Raw genomic sequence first — 24,336 nt, 5'->3', positions numbered from 1 at the left:
GAGAGAGAGAGGGTAGGGAACGAGAGACAAAACAGATAAATCTGCCTTCTCTGTAAACACCACAGCGGTAAGATGTTTTAATGCCTGACATACAGCAGTCGCTTCTCAAGCTCGATAATCAAACACCCCAGATGTGTCTAAATATTTGCATTGTTTCAGAAGCATAATTAAATAACAATTACTGCTGGCTAAATGTCTTTTCCACATTGTCTGTCGTCAAGAGTCGCAGGGGAGAAAACACGGTAGAGGTGTTCCTGTTTTCACAGCCAATAAGGCTGTAATGAAAAATGCATCAAACGGCCCATTAGTCCTCGCCTGGAGCCTCTTAATCAGCCCCAGTGCGTGGGTGGAAGTTTGCAGCTTAATGCTTTGCGCTCGTGCGCGAGAGCCCCATCTCCAAACACTCGCCGACTGGATGCCATCTCTTAATGCTGTACGCCGCAGTGGCTTTTCTCCATTAGGATGGAAATCTGATTGTTTTTCGCTCTCCTCAGTGTCACTCTATTAAACAGGACGGAAGTATCCCTCATGGCCGCTAATTAGCTATAATCATAGTAATGTGGCCGGCCTAACCAGAGCCTTTAAAACACACAGTGTCAACAAGAGTACTGTGTGTGTGCGTGTGTGTGCGCACTTGTATATGCGGGTTGCTCTACCAGCTCTCACAGTCTCACATCAGAATTAGACGTTCATTCATTTCTCAAATGTAACATTTTGAAGTTGTTCCAAATTTCAGTGTGTAAGGTTAAGGTTAGGCATTAACACCAAATGGTTAAGGTAAGGGTTAAGATCTGGGATAGGCTTAAAACAAAAATATCAAAAACAACTTTCCATTGCTGGATTTAAACTGGCAACTTTTGGAATCAGAGGCAGATGCTCAAGGTTAGGGTTAAGTTCAGGCATTGACTCCAAATGGTTGAGGTAAGGGTTACGTTTTGGGATTTGCTTAAAACAAAAATATAAAGAACAACTTTCTATTGTCGGATTCAAACTTGGAACGTTTGGAATCAGAGACAGATGCTTACACCGATCTGCCATTCCCAACCACAACACCCTAGCAAAACCTAAACCTCCCTCAAGGTAACAGCGCTCACTGTTGCCCCTCAGACATGGGTGAAAGTCAAGTACGGACTTGTATCATGGGTGGACCTGGCTACCCAGACTCCTTGATCCGGCCAAACGCTACACCACCACCCATTAGTTTCTTCTCCGCAATGACTCTGCATCTGAATGCCTAACCAACGCTTCCAGGCCGCCAGTGTCCGGTCTGGAGAGTGATAATGGGAAATGGGAAAAGGGGATACCTAGTCAGTTGTACAACTGAACACATTCCACTGAATATGTCTTCTGCATTTAACCCAACCCCTCTGAATCAGAGAGGTGCAGAGGGTTTCTTTAATCAACATCTTCAGCACCTGGTGAACAGTGGGTTAATGCCTTGCTCAGGAGCAGAAGACAGATGTTTACCTTGTCAGCTTGGGGATTCGCTCCAGCAACCTTTTGGTTCCTGGTCCAATGCTCCTACCCACCAGGCTACCTGAAGTCACAAGTTCTGCTGGTCAGCTACTGCGTAGTAACCTAGCGGTGCCAAAAGCCCTGGTCTGCCCTATAAAGCCTATGTAAATTACAATCGCCAGAACTGCCAAATATTTTTAGATGGCCGGTTTGGGCTCTAAAATGTGTTAATTATGATCAAGTTCGATCCCCACTGTGAATTATTTCCAAGTTTGCTTCAAATCAAGATATTTGGTTGAATATTGATATATTCTGACTACTACATTTACAGGACCACGTGCTGACACAGACCAATCACGGTCCGGCAGGCTACGAGGAGGCTCGCGCCCTCATGCACACTCTTCGCACGTGCACCTAAGAGGGTGTGGTGTGCTATCTAGATGAGAGCGCGGAGTCAACGAGCCTATCAAGTGGAGATAGAGGGGTTGAGCAATGTCTATGGGGCTGACAGAGGATGACAGAGTGGAGAACAGAGGATGGACATGGAGATGGAGGATTGCAGCCACACTATGTTTGAGATATCAATTTAGTATAAAATTATAATTAAATACATGTTTTATTCCAAACTACATTGTATGTCTGAGGTCATTTTTTATGATTACAAGATGATTCAGTTGCACAAATGATAGAGAAAGTCTACAGAATCAAGATACAATGTTCTCATTGGGTTATCCAATCAAGCCTAACCGAGTTTTGATCAGTTGTTGTGATGGTAATCCATTAACTTTTTATTTTCAGGTGGAAGGATCCTGATCATATGACAGCTAGACTAGATAGGGTACTCGTGCCCACTTAACTTTGAGACAATTTTTGTTAGATTTTACAAAGAGTCACCATGCTGGCATGTTCTGTATTTAACTGTACTAATCATCACCCGAAGGAGTTTAATCAAAAAATGTTTGAATAAATAAGTCGTAATTCTGAATATCGGAATAATTTAGTGTGAGTCGCCAGGCAAGGGGTGGACTGCTACACAACAGTGTCAGTGTGTGAGTGCATGGCTACTGTTTGATAATAAGGCCACATGTGAATATGCTAGTCTCACTGTGTCATCTGCTTAGACATTATTTGAAATAAGGTTTTTCTATGTCCATTAGTATCACTCCATGCTGGGCACACACCGGTTGAATCAATGTTGTTTTCATTATGTTGAGCCAAAGTGGAATAGACATTAAACTGATGTCTGTGCCCAGTGGGTCAGAGTCATTGCCTTTGTAGGCTAGTGGCAAGGCCTCCACATTGTGGGTCTGTAGCTCAGTTGGTAGAGCATGGCGCTTGTAACGCCAGGGTAGTGGGTTCGATTCCCGGGACCACCCATACGTAGAATGTATGCACACATGACTGTAAGTCGCTTTGGATAAAAGCGTCTGCTAAATGGCATATATTATTATTATTATTATATTATTTTTGAGATATCACTACCCGTGGTAGAACAAAACAAAACCATGTTTTTCACACCTCTAATGTCTCATTAGGATATACTAATGCATCTTGGAAATATAGACCTGTAAACACAGATACAATAGGTGAAAAAATATAAACTATGAATATTTATTATATTTATTGGTAGATGATTACTAGACAACTCTCCAAGTCAAATGTGTTCTCATTCAGTGCTGTTTGGTCCTTCCTGACAAAAATACATGCAGTTACATGTCTTTTGATGTTGTGGCTATTGTAATCGGCTCTAAGGAAAACAAGTGGCTCAGACATTAGAAATACATTTTTGGGGGGTTCCAAGGTTCCTTGAAGGATGTTGTATCTTTAGCCCCTACTCTTGCAATTAAGTCAAGAGGCCACCGCAGATTATCTTTGGAGCCACCCGGGATATCGCCACAAATCCAATATGGCTGTTATAATACTGTTTGAGGGAGGTTAAATCAAATGTAAATATGAAAGATAAATATGAAGAATTGTGTACAACACTCATGCCAATAAAGAGTGTTTTGGTAGTGTTTTGGTATTCAGAGTCCAATATACCCAACAAACACCTTCACCTGTGTGCACACTGACTGTACAAAACATCACTATTGTAAAGTGGCTGTTCCACTGGATGTCATAAGGTGTATGCACCAATTTGTAAGTCGCTCTGGATAAGAGCGTCTGCTAAATGACTTAAATGTAAATGTAAATGTAAATTAAGAACGCCTTCCCAATATTGTGTTTCACGCCCCTTTTGCACTCAGAATAGCCTCCATTCGTCGGGGCATGTTCTTCTTACCCTTCTTGTAAAATTGTCGTTGTTTATTTTGTGTTGTGTTATTCTGTTTCTAAAAGGGTTTCATACGGCTCTTGGTATAACTAGGGCTATGAGTGGCACTGCCATGCCTCTGTTGTGTATGAATTGCTGAAGCCAACTAGCTTTTCAATGTAATTTCATGTTTTTCACGACAGAAGCACATAGTAGCGTAACCAAGTTGCAGGAAAAGAACCTGTAATACAACAGTAAGCTACTCGAGCAGCTCTAACATTTCACTTTTTTTTTTCGTAGCTAAAAGTAAGTGTGCCGGGTTGATTCAACGTCTTTGGAGTGACCAGGACATGAGCGTGTGCTAACACGGTGAGGAGGCAAAGTGTCCAATAGTGGTTGTAGTTCTGGGGCCTGACCAGGTTACACAGCTACCTGGTAATTCTGGCCAAGCTGTATCCTTTCTTTATGACTGACATGGTATTCAGGGCTGTGAGGTGATCAGTTTCCATTTCTACAACAGTTAGGTGCAGGCACTCAACAGATTCAGCTTGCGTGCCAACGAGACCCATTGACTAATTGGTATGTTATCTCATCCTGACTGATGTTGGGGAGGAGACCTGCCCATAGATCTTTCCAACACTTAATTGACTTGTGTTTTTTTGTTTTTATGTTGAATGTGGCAAAAGACCTGCAGGTCACATCCTACATCCTATATATTCCTTTATATAGGTAATTTGATTATTTGGCTGATATTTACTGTGGGTAGTTGGTGATTACAATCTGGGGCAGGCCCAGAAGGAGATGAGGAGAGGGACAGGTTACCTAGAGGTTACTTAGAGTGTAGGTCATAGACTATCAATATGAAACATTGGTTATAAACTTAGTTTTGATTTGATTTTGTTTAGATTTTTATGAGGGACGTAGCACAAATCCACAAACATATACAGCTAACTGCCAAAATAAAGGAACATAAATTGTCTTAATAGGATGCTACACCATTCTTCCACAAGAAATTCCTTCATTTGGTGTTTTGTTGATGGTGGTGAAAAAAGCTGTATCAGGCGCCTCAACAGAATCTCCCATAAGTTTTCAATTGGGTTGAGATCCGGTGACTGTGACACACACACACACACACATACACACACCCTATGCTCCTTTGAGACCCCTCTTTCAAAGTCACTGAGATCTCTTCCTCTAGCCTTGATAGTCAAAATAATGGGGTTATGTATAATTTCTATACATGACCCTAAGCATGATGGAATGTTATTGCTTAATTAAATCAGGAACCTACTTTCAATAAACATTTTATCCCTGATTTATTCATGTTTTTCCTTTATTTTGGCAGTTACCTGAACATTTGAAAAATATGCCTGAGCTTTGATGGAAAGTGAAGGGTTTGCAGAAGTAGTGAAACAGATCAAGCATGGCACACAAAGACCACTATCTCACAGTCAATCCCCATCCAACATACATGATCGCATACTGTCAGGATTTGGCCAGGGTTGTTCCGGTTTTTGGTCACTAGATGCCCCCATTGTGCCTTTTGTCCTTTTGTTTTCCCTTGATCCCCATTATTATTTGCACCTGTGCCTCGTTTCCCCTGATTGTATTTAAACCCTTTGTTTTCCTCTGTTCTTTGCTCTGTGTTTGTATGTTAGCACCCAGCCCTAGTACTCTGAGAACTCTTGTTGATCCCGGTGGACTCTCTTGTGGAATTCTGTTTTTTGAGTATCTTTTGAGGCTTTTTGTGCTTTACCTTCCACCTTGTGGATTTACCTTTTTTGTCTTGGAGGATTACCTTTGTTCTTGTAGGATTCCTTTTGAGGTTGTGGAGTTACATGTTTTCCTGAAGAACTTCACTTTTTTACTTCATTAAATACACCGTCTCAAGTACTGCTGTGTCTGCCTCATCTTCTGGGTTCTGCCGACTATTCGTGGCTCAGTTGGTTAAGTGACTGTTTCTCACTCCGGAGACCAGGGTTCGTAACCGGGTCCTGACACATACAGCATCTTTGCTTAATTTTGACCATCCTAAGGGGTCTCTTGATTGCCATAGATGCCATTGTGTCCTCATAGGGATGTTGGGATTACTGAACAGTTTCCCAGACCTATAAATGAGTCACGGCAGAACGAGAGCTGATTCTTCAAATTCCAGTCCAGTTCAAGTGTATTTAAATGTATTAGGGATCACCAGTAGTTCCTGCCAAGGCGGCAGCTACTCTTTCTTGGGTCCAGCAAAATTAAGACATTACAATTGTGATTTCGCAACACACGGTGCGCCCTCAGGCCCCTACTCCACCACTACCAGTACAAAATCCATGTGTACGTGTGTGTATAGTGCATATGTTATCGTGTGTGTGTATGCATGTGTCTGTGCCTATGTTTGTGTTGCTTCACAGTCCCTGCTGTTCCATAACGTGTATTCTCTGTTTTTAAAATCAAATTTGCATCAGTTACTTGATGTGTAATAGAATTCCATGTAGTCATGGCTCTATGTAGTACTGTGAGACTCCCATAGTCTGTTCTGGACTTGGGGACTGTGAAAAGGCCTCTTTTGGCATGTCTTGTGGGGTATGCATGAGTGTCCAAGCTTTGTGCCAGTAGTTCAAACAGACAGCTTGGTGCATTCAACATTCCTCTCATAATTACAAGAAGTCAATCTCTCATCCACTTTGAGCCAGGAGGAGTAGGAAAGATCGGACCAATGCAGATCGTGGTAAGTGTCTATATTTTAATGAAATGACCGAACACAAAAGAACGAGAAATAAATGAAAACCGAAACAGTTCTGTATGGTAAAACAGAGACACAGAAAACAACTACCCACAACCCATAGTGGGAAAACAGGCTGCCTAAGTATGGTTCTCAATCAGAGACAACGATCGACAGCTGCCTCTGATTGGGAACCATACCAGGCCAAAGACAGGAATACATTACCTAGAATACACAACATAGAATGCCCACCCCAACTCACGCCCTGACCAAACTAAAACGGAGACATAAAATAGGAACTAAAGTCAGGACGTGACACAATGCTGCAGAAATTAGCTTGAAAGCAATATCCGGATCCATCGGATGTATTGATCACAATATAGTAGTCATATCTAGGAAAACCAAAGTTCCAAAGGCTGGGCCTAAGATACTGTATATGAAGTCATACAATAAATGTTGTAGTTATTCCTATGCTGTTGATGTAAAGAATGTTTGTTGGTCTGTGGTGTGCAATGAGGAGCAACCAGATGCTGCAATTTACAAATGTATCAAATTGTTTATCACAGTTACTAATAAGCATGCACCCATGAAGAAAATGACTGTGAAAACGGTTAAATCCCTGTGGATTGATGAGGAATTGAAATATTGTATGGTTGAGAGGGATGAGGCAAAAGGAATGGCACATCAGTCTGGCTGCACAACCGATTGGCAAACATACTGCAAATTGAGACAACATGTGACTAAACTGAATAAAAAGTAGAATAAACTACAGTTGAAGTCGGAAGTTTACATACACCTTAGCCAAAAACATTTAAACTCAGTTTTCACAATTCCTGACATTTAATACTAGTAAAAATTCCCTGTCTTAGGTCAGTTAGGATCACAACTTTATTTTAAGAATGTGAAATATCAGAATAATGGTAGAGAGAATGATTTGTTTCAGCTTTTATTTCTTTCATCACATTCCCAGAGGGTCAGAAGTTTACATACACTCAAATAGTATTTGGTAGTGTTGCCTTTAAATGGTTTAACTTGGTTTAAAAGTTGCAAGTAGCCTTCCACAAGCTTCCCACAATAAGTTGGGTGAATTTTGGCCCATTCCAGAGCTGGTGTAACTAAGTCAGGTTGTAGGCCTCCTTGCTCGTACATGCTTTTTCAGTTCTGCCCAATAATTTTCTATAGGATTGAGGTCAGGGCTTTGTGATGGCCACTCCAATACCTTGACTTTGTTGTCCTCAAGCCATTTTGCCACAACTTTGGAAGTATGCTTGGGGTCATTGTTCATTTGGAAGACCCATTTGCGAAAAAGCTTTAATTTCCCGACTGATGTCTTGAGATGTTGCTTCAATATATCCACATAATTTTCATTACTCATGATGCCATGGATTTTGTGAAGTGCACCAGTCCCTCCTCAGCAAAGCACACCCCACAAAATTATGCTGCCACCCCTGTGCTTAACGGCGGGGTCGGTGTTCTTCGGCTTTCAAGAGTCCCCCTTTTTCCTCCAAACATAACGATGGTCATTATGGCCAAACAGTTCTATTTTTGTTTCATCAGAACATAGGACATTTCTCCAAAAAGTACAATCTTTGTCCTCATGTGCAGTTGAAAACCGTAATGACTCCAAAGTAAGTGTATATAAACTTCCGACTTCAACTGCATACTATGAAACATACTATGAAGCAAATATAAATGATATAAAGACTGATACTAAAAATCTCTGGAGCACCTTAAATGAAAGTTTGGGCAAAAAGGCAAACTCAGCTCTATCATTAATTTATCGGATGGCTCATTGATCACAAAGATTTTTTTAAATATAAAAAAAATATATATCTCTTTTTTTCACCTTTATTCAACCAAGGCAGGCAAGTTGAGAACAAGTTCTCATTTACAACTGCGACATGGACAAGATGAAGCAAAGCAGTTCAACACACAACAACACAGAGTTACACATGGAGTGAACAAACATACAGTCAATAATACAGTTGAAAAACAAGTCTATATTCAATGTGTGCAAATGATGTGAGATAAGGGAGGTATAAGGCAATAAATAGGCCATGGTAGCAAAGTAAATACAATATAGCAATTAAACACTGGAATGGTAGATGTACAGTAGATGATTGTGCAAAGTAGAAATACTGGGGTGCAAAGGAGCAAGATAAATAAATGAATACAGTAGGGGATGAGGTAGTTGTTTTGGCTATTTTGGCTACAGATGGGCTATGTACAGGTGCAGTGATCTGTGAGCTGCTCTGACAGCTGATGCTTAAAGCTAGTGAGGGAGATAAGTGTCTCCAGTTTCAGTGATTTTTGTAGTTCCAGTCATTGGCAGCAGAGAACTAGAAGGAGAGGCGGCCAAAGGGTGAATTGGCTTTGGGGGTGACCAGTTGAGATATACCTGCTGGAGCGCGTGCTACGGGTGGGTGCTGCTATGGTGACCAGCGAGCTGAGATAAGGCGGGGCTTTACCTAGCAGGGTCTTGTAGATGACCTGGAGGCAGTGGGTTTGGCGACAAGTATGAAGCGAGGGACAGCCAACGAGAGCGTACAGGTCGCAGTGGTGGGAAGTATATGGGGCTTTGGTGACAAAACGGATGGCACTGTGATAGACTGCATCCAATTTGTTGAGTAGAGGCTATTTTATAAATGACATCGCCAAAGTCGAGGATCGGTAGGATGGTCAGTTTTACGAGGGTATGTTTGGCAGCATGAGTGAAGTATGCTTTGTTGCGAAATAGGAAGCCAATTCTAGATTTAACTTTGGATTGGAGATGTTTGATGTGAGTCTGGAAGGAGAGTTTACAGTCTAACCAGACACGTAGGTATTTGTAGTTGTCCACATATTCTAAGTCAGAACAGTCCAGAGTAGTGATGCTGGACAGGCGGGCAGGTGCGGGCAGCGATCAGTTGAAGAGCATGCATTTAGTTTTACTTGTATTTAAGAGCAGTTGGATGCCACAGAAGGAGAGTTGTATGGCATTGAAGCTCGTCTGGAGGGTAGTTAACACAGTGTCCAAAGAAGGGCCAGAAGTATACAGACCGGTGTCGTTTGCGTAGAGGTGGATCAGAGACTCACCAGCAGCAAGAGCGACATCATTGATGTATACAGAGAAGAGAGTTGGCCCAAGAATTGAACCCTGTGGTAGCCCCATAGAAACTGCCAGAGGCCCGGACAACAGGTCCTCCGATTTTACACACTGAACTCTATCGGAGAAGTAGTTGGTGAACCAGGCGAGGCAATCATTTGAGAAACCAAGGCTGTTGAGTCTGCCGATAAGGATGTGGTGATTGACAGAGTCGAAGCCTTTGTCAGGTCGATGAATACGGCTGCACAGTATTGTTTCTTATCGATGGCGGTTATGATATCGTTTAGGACCTTGAGCATGGCTGAGATGCACCGATGACCAGCTCTGAAACAAACATAGTCATGACATGTTAGCAACAAATGCTGACACCACACATTAACGTGTATACGATCAAATTATGAAAGACACATTTTGAATTTCATAAAGTGAGTGTGGAAGAGGTGAAAAAAATGTATGTTGTCTATCAACAATGATAAACGACCTGGGTATGACAACTAGAAAGAAAAATTACTGAGGATAATAGCTGACGATATTGCCACTCCTATTTACCATTTACCATATCATCAATCTAAGCATACTAGCATACCCTCAGGCCTGGAGGGAAGCAAAAGTAATTCTGCTACATAAGAATAGTAAAGCTCCCTTTACTGGCTCAACTAGCTGACCAATCAGCCTGTTACCAACCCTTAGTAAACTTTTTTTTAATGGTTTTACCAGATACAATGCTATTTTAAAGCAAACAAATTCACAACAGACTTTCAGCATGATTATATGGAAGAACATTCACAACTGATGGTTGTCTGAGAGAAATTGAAAAAAGAACATTGTGTAGGCTCTTTTGTGAGACTCAAGTGAGGCTTTTGACATTATCGATCATAGTCTGCTGCTGGTACAACTTATGTGTTGTGGCTTTACACCCCCTGCTATATTGTGGATAAAGAGTTACCTGGTTAACAGAACACAGAGTTTGTTCTTCAATGGATGCCTCTCCAACATAATCCAGGTAGAATCAGGAATTTCCCAGGGCAGCTGTCTAGGCCCCTTGCTTTTTTAAATCTTTACTAACGTCATGCCACAGGCTTTGAGTAAAGTGTGTCTATGTATGTGGATAACTTAACACTATATACATCAGTCACTACAGTAACTGAAATGACTGCAACACTTAACAAAGCGCTGCAGTTTGTTTCAGAATGTGTGACAAGGACTACATTAGTCCAAAATATTTCAAAAACTAATTTTGTGTTTGGGAAAAATCATTCACTAAACCCTAAACCTGAAGTAAATCTTTAATCATTCACTAAACCCTAAACCTGATGTAAATGTTGTAATGAATACTGTGGAAATTGAGCAAGTTGAGGTCACTAAACTGCTTGGAGTAACCGTGGATGTCATGGACAAAAAAAGTTGATACAATAATAGCTAAGATGGGGAATAGTCTGTCCATAATAAAGTGCTGCTCTGCCATCCTAACAACACTATCAACAACGTAGGTCATTCAGGCCCTAGTTTACAATTGGCTTAGAACAGGGAAGCACAGCTGGCCCTTGTTTTTGTAAGAAGCGTACAGACCTGTCTGTTTAAACTACTAACACACAGCTCAGACACCCATGCATACCCCACAAGACATGCCACCAGAGGTCTCTTCACAATCCCCAAGTCCAGAACAGACTATGGGAGGCGCACAGTACTACGTAGAGCCATGACTACATGGAACTCTATTCCACATCAAGTAACTGATGCAAACAGTAGAATCAGTTTAAAAAAATATAAAAATACACCTTATGGAACATTAAATCCCATTACTATTGTAAAATGACAGTCTAAAACATTTAGTTAGGCTTTCTGTCAAGGCACAGAGGCTGTCATTGATAATAAGAATTTGTTCTTAAGTGCCTTAAAGTGTTTGGACTCCAGGAAGAGTAGCTGCTTCCTTGGCAACAGCTAATACGGGATCCCTAATAAATACAAATACTACATGGAACTCTATTCCACATCGGGTAACTGATGCAAGTAGTAGAATTAGATTTTAAAAAACGATAAAAGTACACCTTATGGAAAAGTGTGGACTGTGAAGTGACAGACACGCATATGCACAAGCATTCTAAACACACACGTACATTGTGGTATTGTTGAATGGTGGTATCGTGCATTTTGTGCTGTGGATATGTACTGGTGTAGCTGTGTTATACGATGTACTGTTTTATATTTTGTTTTATGTGTAATGTAAGTCTCTTGATGTGTAAACAATGTAATAAACAATACAAAAATACAGACCGCCACTGATATACAGCAACTCCAGTGCAGTCAGCAGGGATGGTGGACATGATCACAAATGCAGTGAGCCAGTGGAAGGTCATGTTGGATTCAGGCAGCCATATTTGACTAGCAATGAATCAAAGCTTACTTCTAAATAATGAAGGGACTTAAGAGCCTAATCCTGGAGGCACAAGTTGTACCACAGTGGGGGCACACTGTACAGCAAAGGCGAGGGTGTCCAGGGTTCTCTTTCCTTTTGTTGAAGTTTCCTCATTGATTCTCAGAAGCTCATGACTTGGACTACTTCTGCTACCGTTTCTATATCCAGACAATGGTGTTTGAGTGTAATTATGCAGGCCTATTGGATTCTCAACATAGTTGAGTTCCACAAAAATAGTTTTGAGTACAAGACATAAGTACAGTACACACATATTAAAGATGTCTCTCATTTTAAACATATACAGGTGATTAAACAACAATGTAATGGTATTATGGCAGCCGTAATAGATTTTGGACGCCATAATGGATTTGGAGTGAAATCTAGGGGAGCCCCTTAAACGTAACGGCAAGAGGCGGAACATATAAAATGGCAGTTTCACCGTCTCAAGCCACATGTTTTCCTTACAGCTGATTAGATTACAATAGCCACAACAATAAAAAAAAGATGACTTTTTAACTGAATGCATTTTTGTCAGCAGGACCATACAGCACTGAATGAGAGCGAATTTTACTTGGAAAGAGTCTATTAATCAGGTACTAAAAAGTAAAGCTTACATTCATCATAAATATTCATAGTTGATACCTTTTGCATCTCTGTCTTCCAGGTATATATTTCCAAGATGCATTAAGATATCCTAATGTGTACTTGATTGAGGAATTAAGATCACTGATTAGTAATGACCTCCCCTCACCTGGTTGTCTAGTTGTCTAGGTGTGACACAATATCTATACATTTTACCAGTTTTGCAGTCAAATTGTTTTTCACAACTATCCATTTCATAAATGGGATACATTAAAGATGTGAAAAAACATGGAGCCCTGAAACTGAAGCCCTTTTTGAGGAATGGCCACTAGTGTCAGTGTGAGTGTTTGAGGGTGATTGCATTTGAGTGTTACATCAGCCAGTACAAGATGTAATCTATGCATAAATTAATAAAGGGTAATCTATGCATAAATTAATATAAATCAAGCGAGTCTTTGCTTTGGTTATACAAACATTTTTGTATCAAATAACTGACACACTGAAATAAAATAATTTTCTCTTTATTTCTCTTTATTTCATCAATTAGACAGGTACATCATAATCATAATTGTCATCAGGCACAGCTAACTGCTGATTGGCTACATTAGTCAGATGAAGGTTGGCGGTGGGATGTGATTGGCAGCATCGTGTCATAAGGTGGTCAGGCTTTTCTTCCCTTAGCAAGAAGTGAAGCCCTTCCAGTAGAAGTTCTTGCAGCCAGCTTTGCGCTCGCGGGGGGGAAGGTTGTCCACTGAGCGCTCCAGGTCCTCTTTGGCCTCAGCCGTGGACCCCTCACTTTTCTGGGCCTCCACCTCAGGCAAGGACAGTTCGGATAGAATGTCCTCCATCACTCGCTTACTCCACTCCTACATGCAGGAAAAAAACAGACACACATATTTTGGGAGAATATAAACACACACATATACACACCAGCAGAAGCCCATATCAACAAAAGCAAACAGAAACCTACATGTCATACACTCACACACAAGCGACTGCGTGTGCATGCACATACACACACAGACACACACAAACGTGATCACCACCACATTAAGGCAGTGTTCATTTCTATGTCTCATTATGTTCCCGATTCCAACCTGAGTTAAGCACGCGTATATGGAACTTAATTACATTTTTTATGCACTTTTCTCTCTAGGAGTATTCTGACCTTAAATTTAAGCATGAGAATAGCATGCTAGTCACCTGCTATTCATTCGGAGTGGAGAGCTAAGAAATCAAAGTGTGGCGGAGGTGTGTCTACAGATAAGATAGAGCGAACCTGCCGGTTCCAAGTGGAAAAAGCATCTACTTACTTTCCGATAGAAATAACAGTATTCTCCATGCACTATAATTTATAAATAGATAAGAGGTATTGATAAGAGCAAGGTAAATTAATAATCGGTCTGGCGAAGGGGATTGTAAATACACATAGCAATTGTTTTAGATAATTGTTCCTTATGATCCCAGGGGACGAATGTGAAACCAGCCATATGGAAGAAAAATGTAAATCATATCAACATGACATGTATTGTGGCCTGTCATGCCAAATAGTGTCCCCCTCCTACGTCACAATGGGATTCGATGAGTTCTAGCTTCTGTTGCTAGGGCTGTTGCTAGAATTTGCAACATTCTGACCGGATCAATTAATGAACCAAAGCATCCGTTGCTATGCTGGTTGTTTGGCTCTATTTTACCTCATAGGAGGCTGCAGGCAGTTCTAGTTCTATTTCACCACATAAATGCTCTCTCAGTCCACGCAAAATTATTACCTCAGAATTGCTCTCCAAGGACGGTGTTTTTGATGGTGACAACCTGCTGACTACCTGAGAACCCTTTCTTTACCATTAATTTGTCTTAATTTATTCCTATTTAACAATATGTACTTTATATAAGCTGTTTTTATAGATTGTCGTTGCTAGCTAACTTACTGTACTTATACACCCCACCCTGCCTATTCAGCTAGCCAGACAGTTTTATTTAGCTAACATTTAGCTACTGTAATTGTTATAGCAGCTTTCTGTTTGTATGTAGCTTGCACTTCAATGGCATCCCTCGAGGACATTTTATTTTATCTTTCCAACCAGGTGAAGTACTATGAAGACACCACTGATCTCGACAAGAGGCGCAACATTCAGAGAAATTCACAATTCAGGTTAACGTTAAGCAGTTAACTTCAATTAGATAACTGTACAAATTTAGCTATGTACAACCATTTTCCATCTAACGTTAGCTAGTTGCTAGCTATACATTTAGGTCAGTGGAGGCTGCTGAGGGGAGGAAGGCTCATGATAATGTCTGGAATGGAGTACATGGAATGTTATCAAACATGTGGTTGATACCATTCAATTGACTCCATTCCAGCCCATATTATGAGCCGTCCTCCCCTCAGCAGCCTCCAGTTATATGTCTGTCCTATTGAGGTGTCTAGCTATAAGTTAAACCTGATCAATCAAATGGACAGGTGTAAACGAGGTGTCTTCGATAGACAGACACAGGGGGGTCTGTCTATCGAAGAAATTGTATATACAATTATTGCAAATACTGTATAGTCTTTCAAATTTTTGATTGACTTAGTGTTGATGTTTGTCCATTGCTATTTTTGTATCATGTACTTTCAGATCACTGAAACCCCACCTGATGTGGTGGAAGTTGTCAAACCAGATCAGAACGCCTTCGAGTACTACCTTCAGGCACGGACTGAGAAGGATGTGGAGGTTTTTGACCAGGTAAAATTGCCTGTTGTTCATTTATTTTATAACACTGCGCTAATCCATCAAATTGTCTCACAGTAAAGTGTAACCTGTGTGTTTGCTTCTTTACGTCTCTGTCTCCTACCCTTTTCCGTTAATGTCTGGGTATCTGCCCAACAACCAGACGAGGATCCACCTGATGTCCTCCATTACCAACCACCTTCCAACTTTTCATTACATCATCTACAGCTACTGTTGTCATGTTGTCATTATCGGCTAAATTGTAATTATTTCGCCACTATAGCCTATGTATTGCCTTATCTCCCTAATCTTACTACATTTGCACACACTGTATATAGATTTTTCTATTGTGTTATTGACTGTACGTTTGTTTATCCCATGTGTAACTCTGTGTTGTTGTTTTTTTCAAACTGCTTTGCTTTATCTTGGCCAGGTGGCAGTTGTAAATGAGAACTTGTTCGCAACTGGCCTACCTCGATAAATAAAGGTAATTTAAAAAATGAAATCTGCTAAAAAAAAAGTTATCTTGCTCTATCATAATGGACACATAATATGTGAGATACACAGATGAACTAAAAACACTAGCACTGCATACACTCGGATAGAATGAGAGCAGCAGAGAGCAGCAGTGCCTGGACATTTCAAGTTCCCTTCTGCGACTGTCTGCCTGTTGACAGGCAGAATTCCACACACTTGAATTCAGTATTTTAGTCTATGATTGCCATGTGAGTGCACAAAAAAATCTGTCAAAATAAATGAATGACACAACTTTACCAAAAAAGATCAAAGTTTATGTATTAAAATCTTAAATATTGCCAGAATGGTTTTCACGACTGTTTCACAATGTGTTAATTATTGTACGTTGTAAGGTATCCTGTGATGGTATTTATTTGTTCCACATTACTCATTGTTGCATCCTATGACCTACAACAGATACATATACGAGCTATGCGAGATATATATTTTATAAATCATAATAGAGGATTACTGAAATTATATTATTTCAGTGTAGATAAGGGAAGGGCAGGTTAAAATAAAACATGACCGTCAGACAAGCCAGTGTATGAATCAAACAGATTTGCATATGAATTGATATGAAATTAGCTGACTTCCTGATCTGTAAGGTAAGTAACTTTAATGTGTCAAGTAGATTACACGTTTTCTTTGGCATTTCTGAAACGTAGCAATGTTTAAGACATGGACTTCATGTTGTAGTGTTAACAAGGTACCCAAAAGTAGTTAGAATTAATGTTTTCATTTGATTAGCTTAACAACTTTTTTAAACAGCAAAATTGTTGCGGAAATCAGCCTTGTTTGCACAGCAATGATGAAAAGAACGTCATTTAGGCTGTAATGATCTCCAAAATTCTAATCATTAGGTCATCACACCGTTGATATAGCAACGGATGCTCATAGTTGATCGAATCGCATTGTGACGTAGAGTGGGACACTGACTGGGGGACATTATTTGGCATGACAGGCCCCTTTAAAACAGTGAAATAGGCTATAAATAGCTATGCCGTTATTCCGAATTTGAATTGTGTGCCCTCGTAATTTGCATGGATGAAATTAGGACACCAGAGGCTTCTGCAGGGCTGAATCTCCCGAGTTTATGTATGTGCTTCAGAGTGTTTTAATTATAGCCCATGCCCGGGTTTTATTTTATTTTATTTTTTCACAATTTGTATCATCTAAAATATTAGCCACTATCAGGAGCCACCATCATTTAAGACTGTCACTTTAGTGTTAGTTTATTTTTATTTGTAGTTTATATTTTGCATCATTCCATTCCGTTTACCTTTCTTCCCTATGTTACATCCGTGTAAGTTGTTCCTGAGGGTCGCTAGCATTAGTGGATCATATTAGGCTAACGCTGTTCAACAATTTGGGATATAGCCTATTTGAACCATTATGGAACTCAGACCACATGTAGCGGGTTAAACCTGGAGCCTGGCACACGTTTCTCGACGACTGGACCGTTGTCATACAGTCCCATGATTAGTGAGAATAAGCTAAGCAGGATTGGTCCTGGTCAGTCCCTGGATGGGAGACCAGATGCTGCTGGAAGTGGTGTTGGAGGGCCAGTAGGAGGCACTCTTTCCTCTGGTCTAAAAAATATCCTGTGACACTGCCCTGTGTAGGGTGCCGTTTTTCGGATGGGACATTAAACGGGTGTCATGACTCTCTGAGGTCATAAATGCTCTCCAAATCAGATAGGAGGAGAATATTTGTTTTCTATCAACAGATAATTGAGAGTTGTACAAAAACACACAGCAGCATGCAAATATTTGTTCATGTTTGGTACAAAACATTTGGTTTGTAAAATGAGAAACTTTACAGATGAGGTGCTGCGATATGCACTGTCAGAGTGAGCTGTGCATGACTAACTAGTGAGTCATTTGTATGAGAAAGTGTCACTCAGACCGACGTGATTGTCGGTCATAGGAGGGAATGATGGAAATCTCCTTCTTGAGAAATATCAGTGTCTATTGGAGTTCACACCCCTATTACATGTAACAACTGAAATTTCACAGTTAGATTCCTCCATGCACATCTGAATCTATGGCAGAAAGATGTGTATATGACACAGAATGAAATAAGATACACAAACTCCCCACTGGGCAAACCACTTCATTTCAACTTGGATAATTGGGTAATGTTTGGTTGAGACGGGGACCAATGAGATTACAATCAGGTAGGTTACTTTGCCTTGTTTTACCTGAGCATAATCCCAAAACTAACGATTTATTATTATCCAGTACTATTCTAGTTTATGATTTTGTTGTCATGGAGGACTGATTGGGCTCATTGGTTTGAGTTGCGCTCATGTAATGGCATGCTTTGAGCACTACTGAAAAGTGCTATTTACATGTGAAAAATGATGCCATATGTTGCATTTGCTATAGGCCTACTGTTAACCTTTTTGCTGGTGACACTTGTATATATTGATAACATGCAGCTGTTTAAAGGGCAAATCCACAGATGTAACAATAGAAAAATGGTCAAAACATTTGTTTTGGTAAAAAGCCGAGGGATGAGCCTGTTGAAATGTAACCACTTTCAGATTAAAAGACAGAGCTATGGATGCAAGGACTGACCATCCATGATATCAAAATGATTGTTTTAATCATGTTATGAGGCTATACAGTGTTTGTTTACATTTACAATGTTTAAAAACATTGGAGAAAAACAAGCTTATATTTTGGGTTGAATTAAGGTCATGAGGCATTTATAAGTTATATTCTTCAAGAATCAATATATATATATATATATATATATATATATATATATATATATATATATATATAAAACAAGCATTTATTCAAGTTGGATAATCTTTGGCTGACTTAGCTTGGACTATAGCCTACAAAAGCCTATGCCTGCTCTTTTCCTGCGATCAATTAAACGCATTTGGTGTGTCATCATAATGGTCTCTGACTTGTGGAACAAACTTAAACTTGCACCTTTTTCCAATGCTGATTTAAAGGTCATTAAGAAAACAGAGAAGTGTCCCAATTGTTTTTAGCAAACATCCTTTCTGAATTTAAAAGTAATCCTCGAAGTAATCATCTAGTTTTTCAAAGGTATCTGTAATCTGATTACAATATTTCTGCTGGTAATTTAACGGATTACAGTTACCGGTATTTTTGTTACCGTTTTTTTTGTAATCCCTTAAATGTAAAGGATTACATTAAAAGCTATAATCACCCACTCAAAAATAATAAACATTTGTTGAATTTACAATTTTCAACCATCTAAAAGCACAACCAAATTCCAATGGAAAAACAATGTCTGGTTTTTGGTTTAGTTGTCACCTAAATCCCCGTGTTTTCAACCATTTAAAAGCACAGCATAGTTAAAATGGTAATAGAATGTCAGAAATGTTGTTCATTCATATATCAGATGAATGTGTTATCACTGCTTCATCTAATAGCAGAACCACATTTCCTGGATTGCAGTTGAGATTACATTAAAATGACATGGTGCAAGTAAGTGATAAATGCCGTTTGAGATTCTGCGCAGATTATTACAGCACTTCTTACAGCCAAATCTCCACAGAACTGCCAAGGCATATGCATGCTATCTTGAACATGCATGCTTTATATGATTACATAGACATTTATAGTTGCAGTAACCTCCAAATGTGGCCATGGATGTGTTGCTCATTTTAAGGTTAAATATCACATTAGTTTCAAACCTTAGCTTTAGGCTATCCACTGCATTACAAAAGTAATACTGAATTGTGTTCAGCAACAAAATACAATTTAAAGGAGATCTGAGCCACTGGCTTAATCACATTCTTTAAATTAGAGACGTGAATCCAACATATAATTTGTTAAATTGTCAACAAGTTAAGAGGCTATTTACTGTATTTCAAAAGTGATATTGAGTTATGTTATGGGTCAGCAGGTAGCCTAGTGGTTAGAGTGTGGGCCAGTAACCGAAAGATAGCTGGATCGAAACCCTGAGCTGACAAGGAAGAAATCTGTCGTTCTGCCCCTGAACAAGGCAGTTAACCCACTGTTCCCTGGTCATCATTGTAAATTGGGAAATTTGTTCTTAAACCAACTTGCCTAGTTAAATATATATATATATTTTTTCAAATGTTTGGTTGTCAACCCAACCAAATATCAACATTTGAAGGAGTTTATATTCTGCTTTTGATAGTTCCATCTATGCCACTGCTTTCTTTCTAGCTTTCTACCAATTAATAATTGATACGTTAGATTCACGTCTCCATCTCGACCAAAAAGTTAAAGAATATGACTAAATCAAATCAAACTATAATGCACTTTAAATCAAGTTTGATTTGATTTACTCATATTCTTTAATGTTGATATGCATGGCACATATGGAACTATCCAAGCAGAAGATTCATCTCCCTCTAATGTTGATATTTGGTTGCACTGACAACAAAACACAATTCATTATCACTTAATATTATTACATTTGAAATCAACCAGAGCTTAAAACCGTAGGCCCATATATCGTCTATATTAAGTTGAATTCTAGGTTGAATTTAACAATAGCTGTTGATGACTTTGCAAATATAGGCCTAAATAGCCTCCTTGATGATATATGAGTGATAAAGTATGGTCACATTTAATTTGCTCTGTTAAAACTATCTTTGGGATGACTTTGGTAGCAACAGTGAATCTATTTTGTTTTTCTTTGGAGATCTCTCAAGAATCCCTCTCATGATAGCATATTGGTAATAATGTGACAAATATCATGGCTATGCATGGGCTGGGCTTGGTTAAAACCCTTGAATGGGAGACCAAAATGTAGCTGTAGATAAATCAATTCTCCAGTAAGGATGTGTTGCCCAGCCTATTGTTTTTTTCCCTGATAGTGGATATAACATTGAAGATATTACATTGTTTTAAAGGTCCAAATTCAACATATTTTATTCAATGATTGTCTATGTTGAAATTTGGTTACCATGATGACATAATCCTGTGGTTGAAATGTCACCCTCAAAACAACAGTTTATGTTGACTTTTCTCCAATCCAATGTATTTTCCATACAGAGTCCACATCACAAGACGTTGACAAATTACGTTGAAACAGCGTTGATTCAACCAGTTTATGCAAAGTGGGTCCTTACTCGAAAGTGACTGTCTGTGTTGACTATGTCCACCAACAATGACCGTAACCAAAATGTTCCAAATCATATATTCAACTAAAAAAATATAGAAAACACTTATGGGATGGGATTACTGTATACAATAACAGTATATGACTAAAACAGCTCTGATACTGTATACAACTATCAGGCCCAGTTGCATGTTTTGGCTTGACAACTGAAAATATTCATTTTAGTCCAGGAGTAATCAAATCTGAGTTTGGAGGTCCGGAATACTGCTGGTCTTCAACCTGATAATTAATTGCATCCACCTGGTGTCCCAGGTCTAAATCACACTTTGATTAGAGGGGAATAATGAAAATCAACAGTGGAACTGGCTTCGAAGTCCAGATTAGAATTTACCTGCAGTAGTCACTGCTGTTACTAATGTTACCTAATTAAATAGGTACACGAGACCTGTCAGCTGTAGTGAGTCTATGCCCTAGTATGTGTATTGTATGTGTGTGAGTATGTGATAACCTGACCACAGACTGTTTAACTGAATTCCATTGTGGTTTGGTGTGTAAGTCTGTTTCACTGAAGCGAAGGGCACTGTGCTGTATGTGAGTCACAGTGTGGACTATGCTGTACCTGTTTTACTAACGACACATTATATTCTCATAGTGTCAATAGTGGTGTTCCGGAATCGTTGTGAGAGATGTACTCTACTGTATTCATGTTCTCGTGTCATGACACGAACAGTGCATGCTATCTGTGTGACCATGTCATTGGCTTCTCACCTGTGTGCAGCATAGAGGTACTCATAGAATTGTAATTGAATAGTGTAATATTATGAGAGCAATAATTTAACTGCCCTATTCTTTCCTATATGGACCTCTTCCTTCTTCTGAACCACCCTTTCGTTTGGTATGTGTATGCCATAGGAGGCAGCTGAGGGGAGGACAGCTCATAATAATGGCTGGAATGGAGTAATGCCATTGCAGACATTGCTATGAGCCTGTTCTACCCAATTAAGGTGTCACCAGCTGCCTGTGGTGTGTGCCAGTGTCAAATGCTGCTTACCTGTGTGGCAATACTAGCGGCACGGGCCCTCTGAAGGAGTCGGCGGCTGCGGAGGTCCAGGTCTGGCTGCGAGGCGGCTCCTTGGCTGCAAATGGCCAGGGCCAGACTCAGCAGGGCCAGTGCACAGTGGATTTGGGAGAACTTCATGTCCAACAGAGCTGGGTTGGGTTTGCAGGGACGAGACACGGTGAAACTAGCTGAACTAAGCTGGACCGGGGTGTGCTGGATCTAGATCAGTTGATATGGAGCAGGCCTGGTTCTGTTGATGAGGGTTCTGTGGGGCTCTTATAAAGAGCTCGCCCTCTCAGCTCGTCACTCTGCTTCCTGGGTTGAGTGACAGGTGGCCTGTCAGGGATGTGGGGGGTGTGGACCACCAACCTCTTTCCCCACCGGCTGCCTGGCGATGATGGAATACAGTGTCATAAACCACTTAGAAACACTGTACGCTTTTTCTTAATGTCTTTGTTCAGCCATTTAGTCACAATGCAGCTCCTCTGAGACTTATTGATTTTAGATGGAGGCACGACAATAAAACAATTAGCCAATATGGATTTAGCAGACAGCGCTGATCTAAATCAAATACAAACAGAAAATGTCTGCTTCATAAAAGCCTTTAAAAACAGGAAGCAAGAGTCATCGCTTAAATGTAAAATATTAAACTTAAGTGATGACATCACGGAATACTGCCGAACAAAATATTCCTTGCCATTGATTGCTACAGTGGGATCAACAGGTTAGCCTTTGTTTATATAAAATATGAAAAATATAATTTTGTTTGCCATGGTTAACACAGTTTCCATGAATTACGAGGTTAAAATTGTATAAACTATACTGTTCACTTGCATACTGTATTGTGGATATGTATTTGTTGAAGTGTGATTTGAAAAGGCCTATTCTGAAAGGAATAATAGACTGAGTGCTATCTGTCTGATATCCCTCAGACAGCATTACATGGAATGTCTTGGAATAAAATCAAATTATAGATTTCACACAATCTAATTAGTAGGTTATTTCTGTTTATGCTGAAATGTCTTCTTACTTGCACAGAAGTCTGCATCATACTCTAGCTATTGCTACTGTGCTACATTTTACTGTAGCTCTTCACTGCTCCCCTGTGGCCATGGATTGCAGACATAAACTACAATAAGCTTTGCCAGACGTTGTCAATGCAAGTTTAACCATCATCCCCAGGCTCAATGGCTGGTGGACGACATGAAAGCAATTTTGATCAGGATAAAAACACAATAGGACACGTCTTCATAAAAAATGTTTGGAAGTCTACAATTTAAAATAGCAGCAAAAAATGAACACTCATTTATTACAATTAATATTGTCACGCCTACCTACATGTTTCTAACTGTGTTACAACACTATTGAGCTTGGAAATGACAGGTGACCTGTACAACTGTATGATTAATGGTATAGCACAGCTTCAGGGTTGTTAAAAGGACATGTAAATTACATTTAGTGGTTGCAGCATTTCAATGGCACAGAAAATGTGCATCGGACGCACATACACGCACACACACGCACACGCATGCAAGCACCCCCATACACACACGCACGCAAGCACCCCCATACACACACGCACGCAAGCACCCCCATACACACACGCACACACACACACACACACACACACACACACACACACACACACACACACACACACACACACACACACACACACACACACACACACACACACACACACACACACACACACACACACACACGGAAGCACCCCCATACGCACACACACACACGGAAGCACACCCATATGCACACACGCACACGCACGCACGCACGCACACGCACGCACGCAAGTACCCACATACGCACACAAACACACAGACAAGTGTGACAAACACAGACAGATTCCATTCTGAACTGTTTCAGTTCATTACAACTATGGAGGGGAAATGTTGGGCATACAATGCTTCAGACCCTTATTTGTTAAATACATGTGGCTGCTGCTTGCAATACAAAATAACAAGAGCGGCCTTTGAGTTCATTTCTATGGGCAGTTATACAAGGCAGTTTAATTTACCAAACCCCTATGCTTGTGGCTGAGAAATTAAGATGATACAGTTGTAACGACGTTCGTCTGTTGAAAAAAGAGCGGACCAAAATGTGGCGTGGTGGTTACTCATGTTCTTTACTGAAAAATGAACAATACATGAAATAACTTAATATACAAAACAACAAAAGAAAAGTGAAAACCTAGACAGCCGATCTTGTGACAACAAACACAGAGACAGGAACAATCACCCACAAAACACACAGTGAAACCTAGGCTACCTAAATATGGTTCCCAATCAGAGACAACGAGAATCACCTGACTCTGATTGAGAACCGCCTCAGGCAGCCAAGCCTATGCTGGACACCCCTACTCAGCCGCAATCCCAATGCCTACTAAAACCCCAATACGAAAACACAACAAAAATAAACCCATGTCACACCCTGGCCTGAACAAATAA

General features: G+C 40.1%; 1 protein-coding gene across 1 annotated transcript; it reads right to left on the bottom strand.

Annotated features, from left to right (window-relative positions):
- Positions 1-13,011: 13,011 nt before the first annotated feature.
- Positions 13,012-22,013, bottom strand: LOC118397020 (somatostatin-2-like). Its single transcript, XM_035791412.2, has 2 exons — positions 21,860-22,013; positions 13,012-13,365 (listed from the first exon to the last, which is right to left on the bottom strand). The coding sequence occupies exons 1-2, from the start codon at positions 22,004-22,006 to the stop codon at positions 13,177-13,179; spliced, it is 336 nt and encodes a 111-aa protein (XP_035647305.1). The 5' UTR covers positions 22,007-22,013; the 3' UTR covers positions 13,012-13,176.
- Between the last annotated feature and the right edge of the window lie 2,323 nt (positions 22,014-24,336).

This window comes from Oncorhynchus keta, chromosome 18 (assembly GCF_023373465.1).
Source record: "Oncorhynchus keta strain PuntledgeMale-10-30-2019 chromosome 18, Oket_V2, whole genome shotgun sequence".
NCBI classification, from domain to species: Eukaryota; Metazoa; Chordata; class Actinopteri; order Salmoniformes; family Salmonidae; genus Oncorhynchus; species Oncorhynchus keta.
The sequence above is the reverse complement of the archived record's forward strand: the minus strand, read 5'-3'. Positions and strand labels throughout refer to the sequence as shown.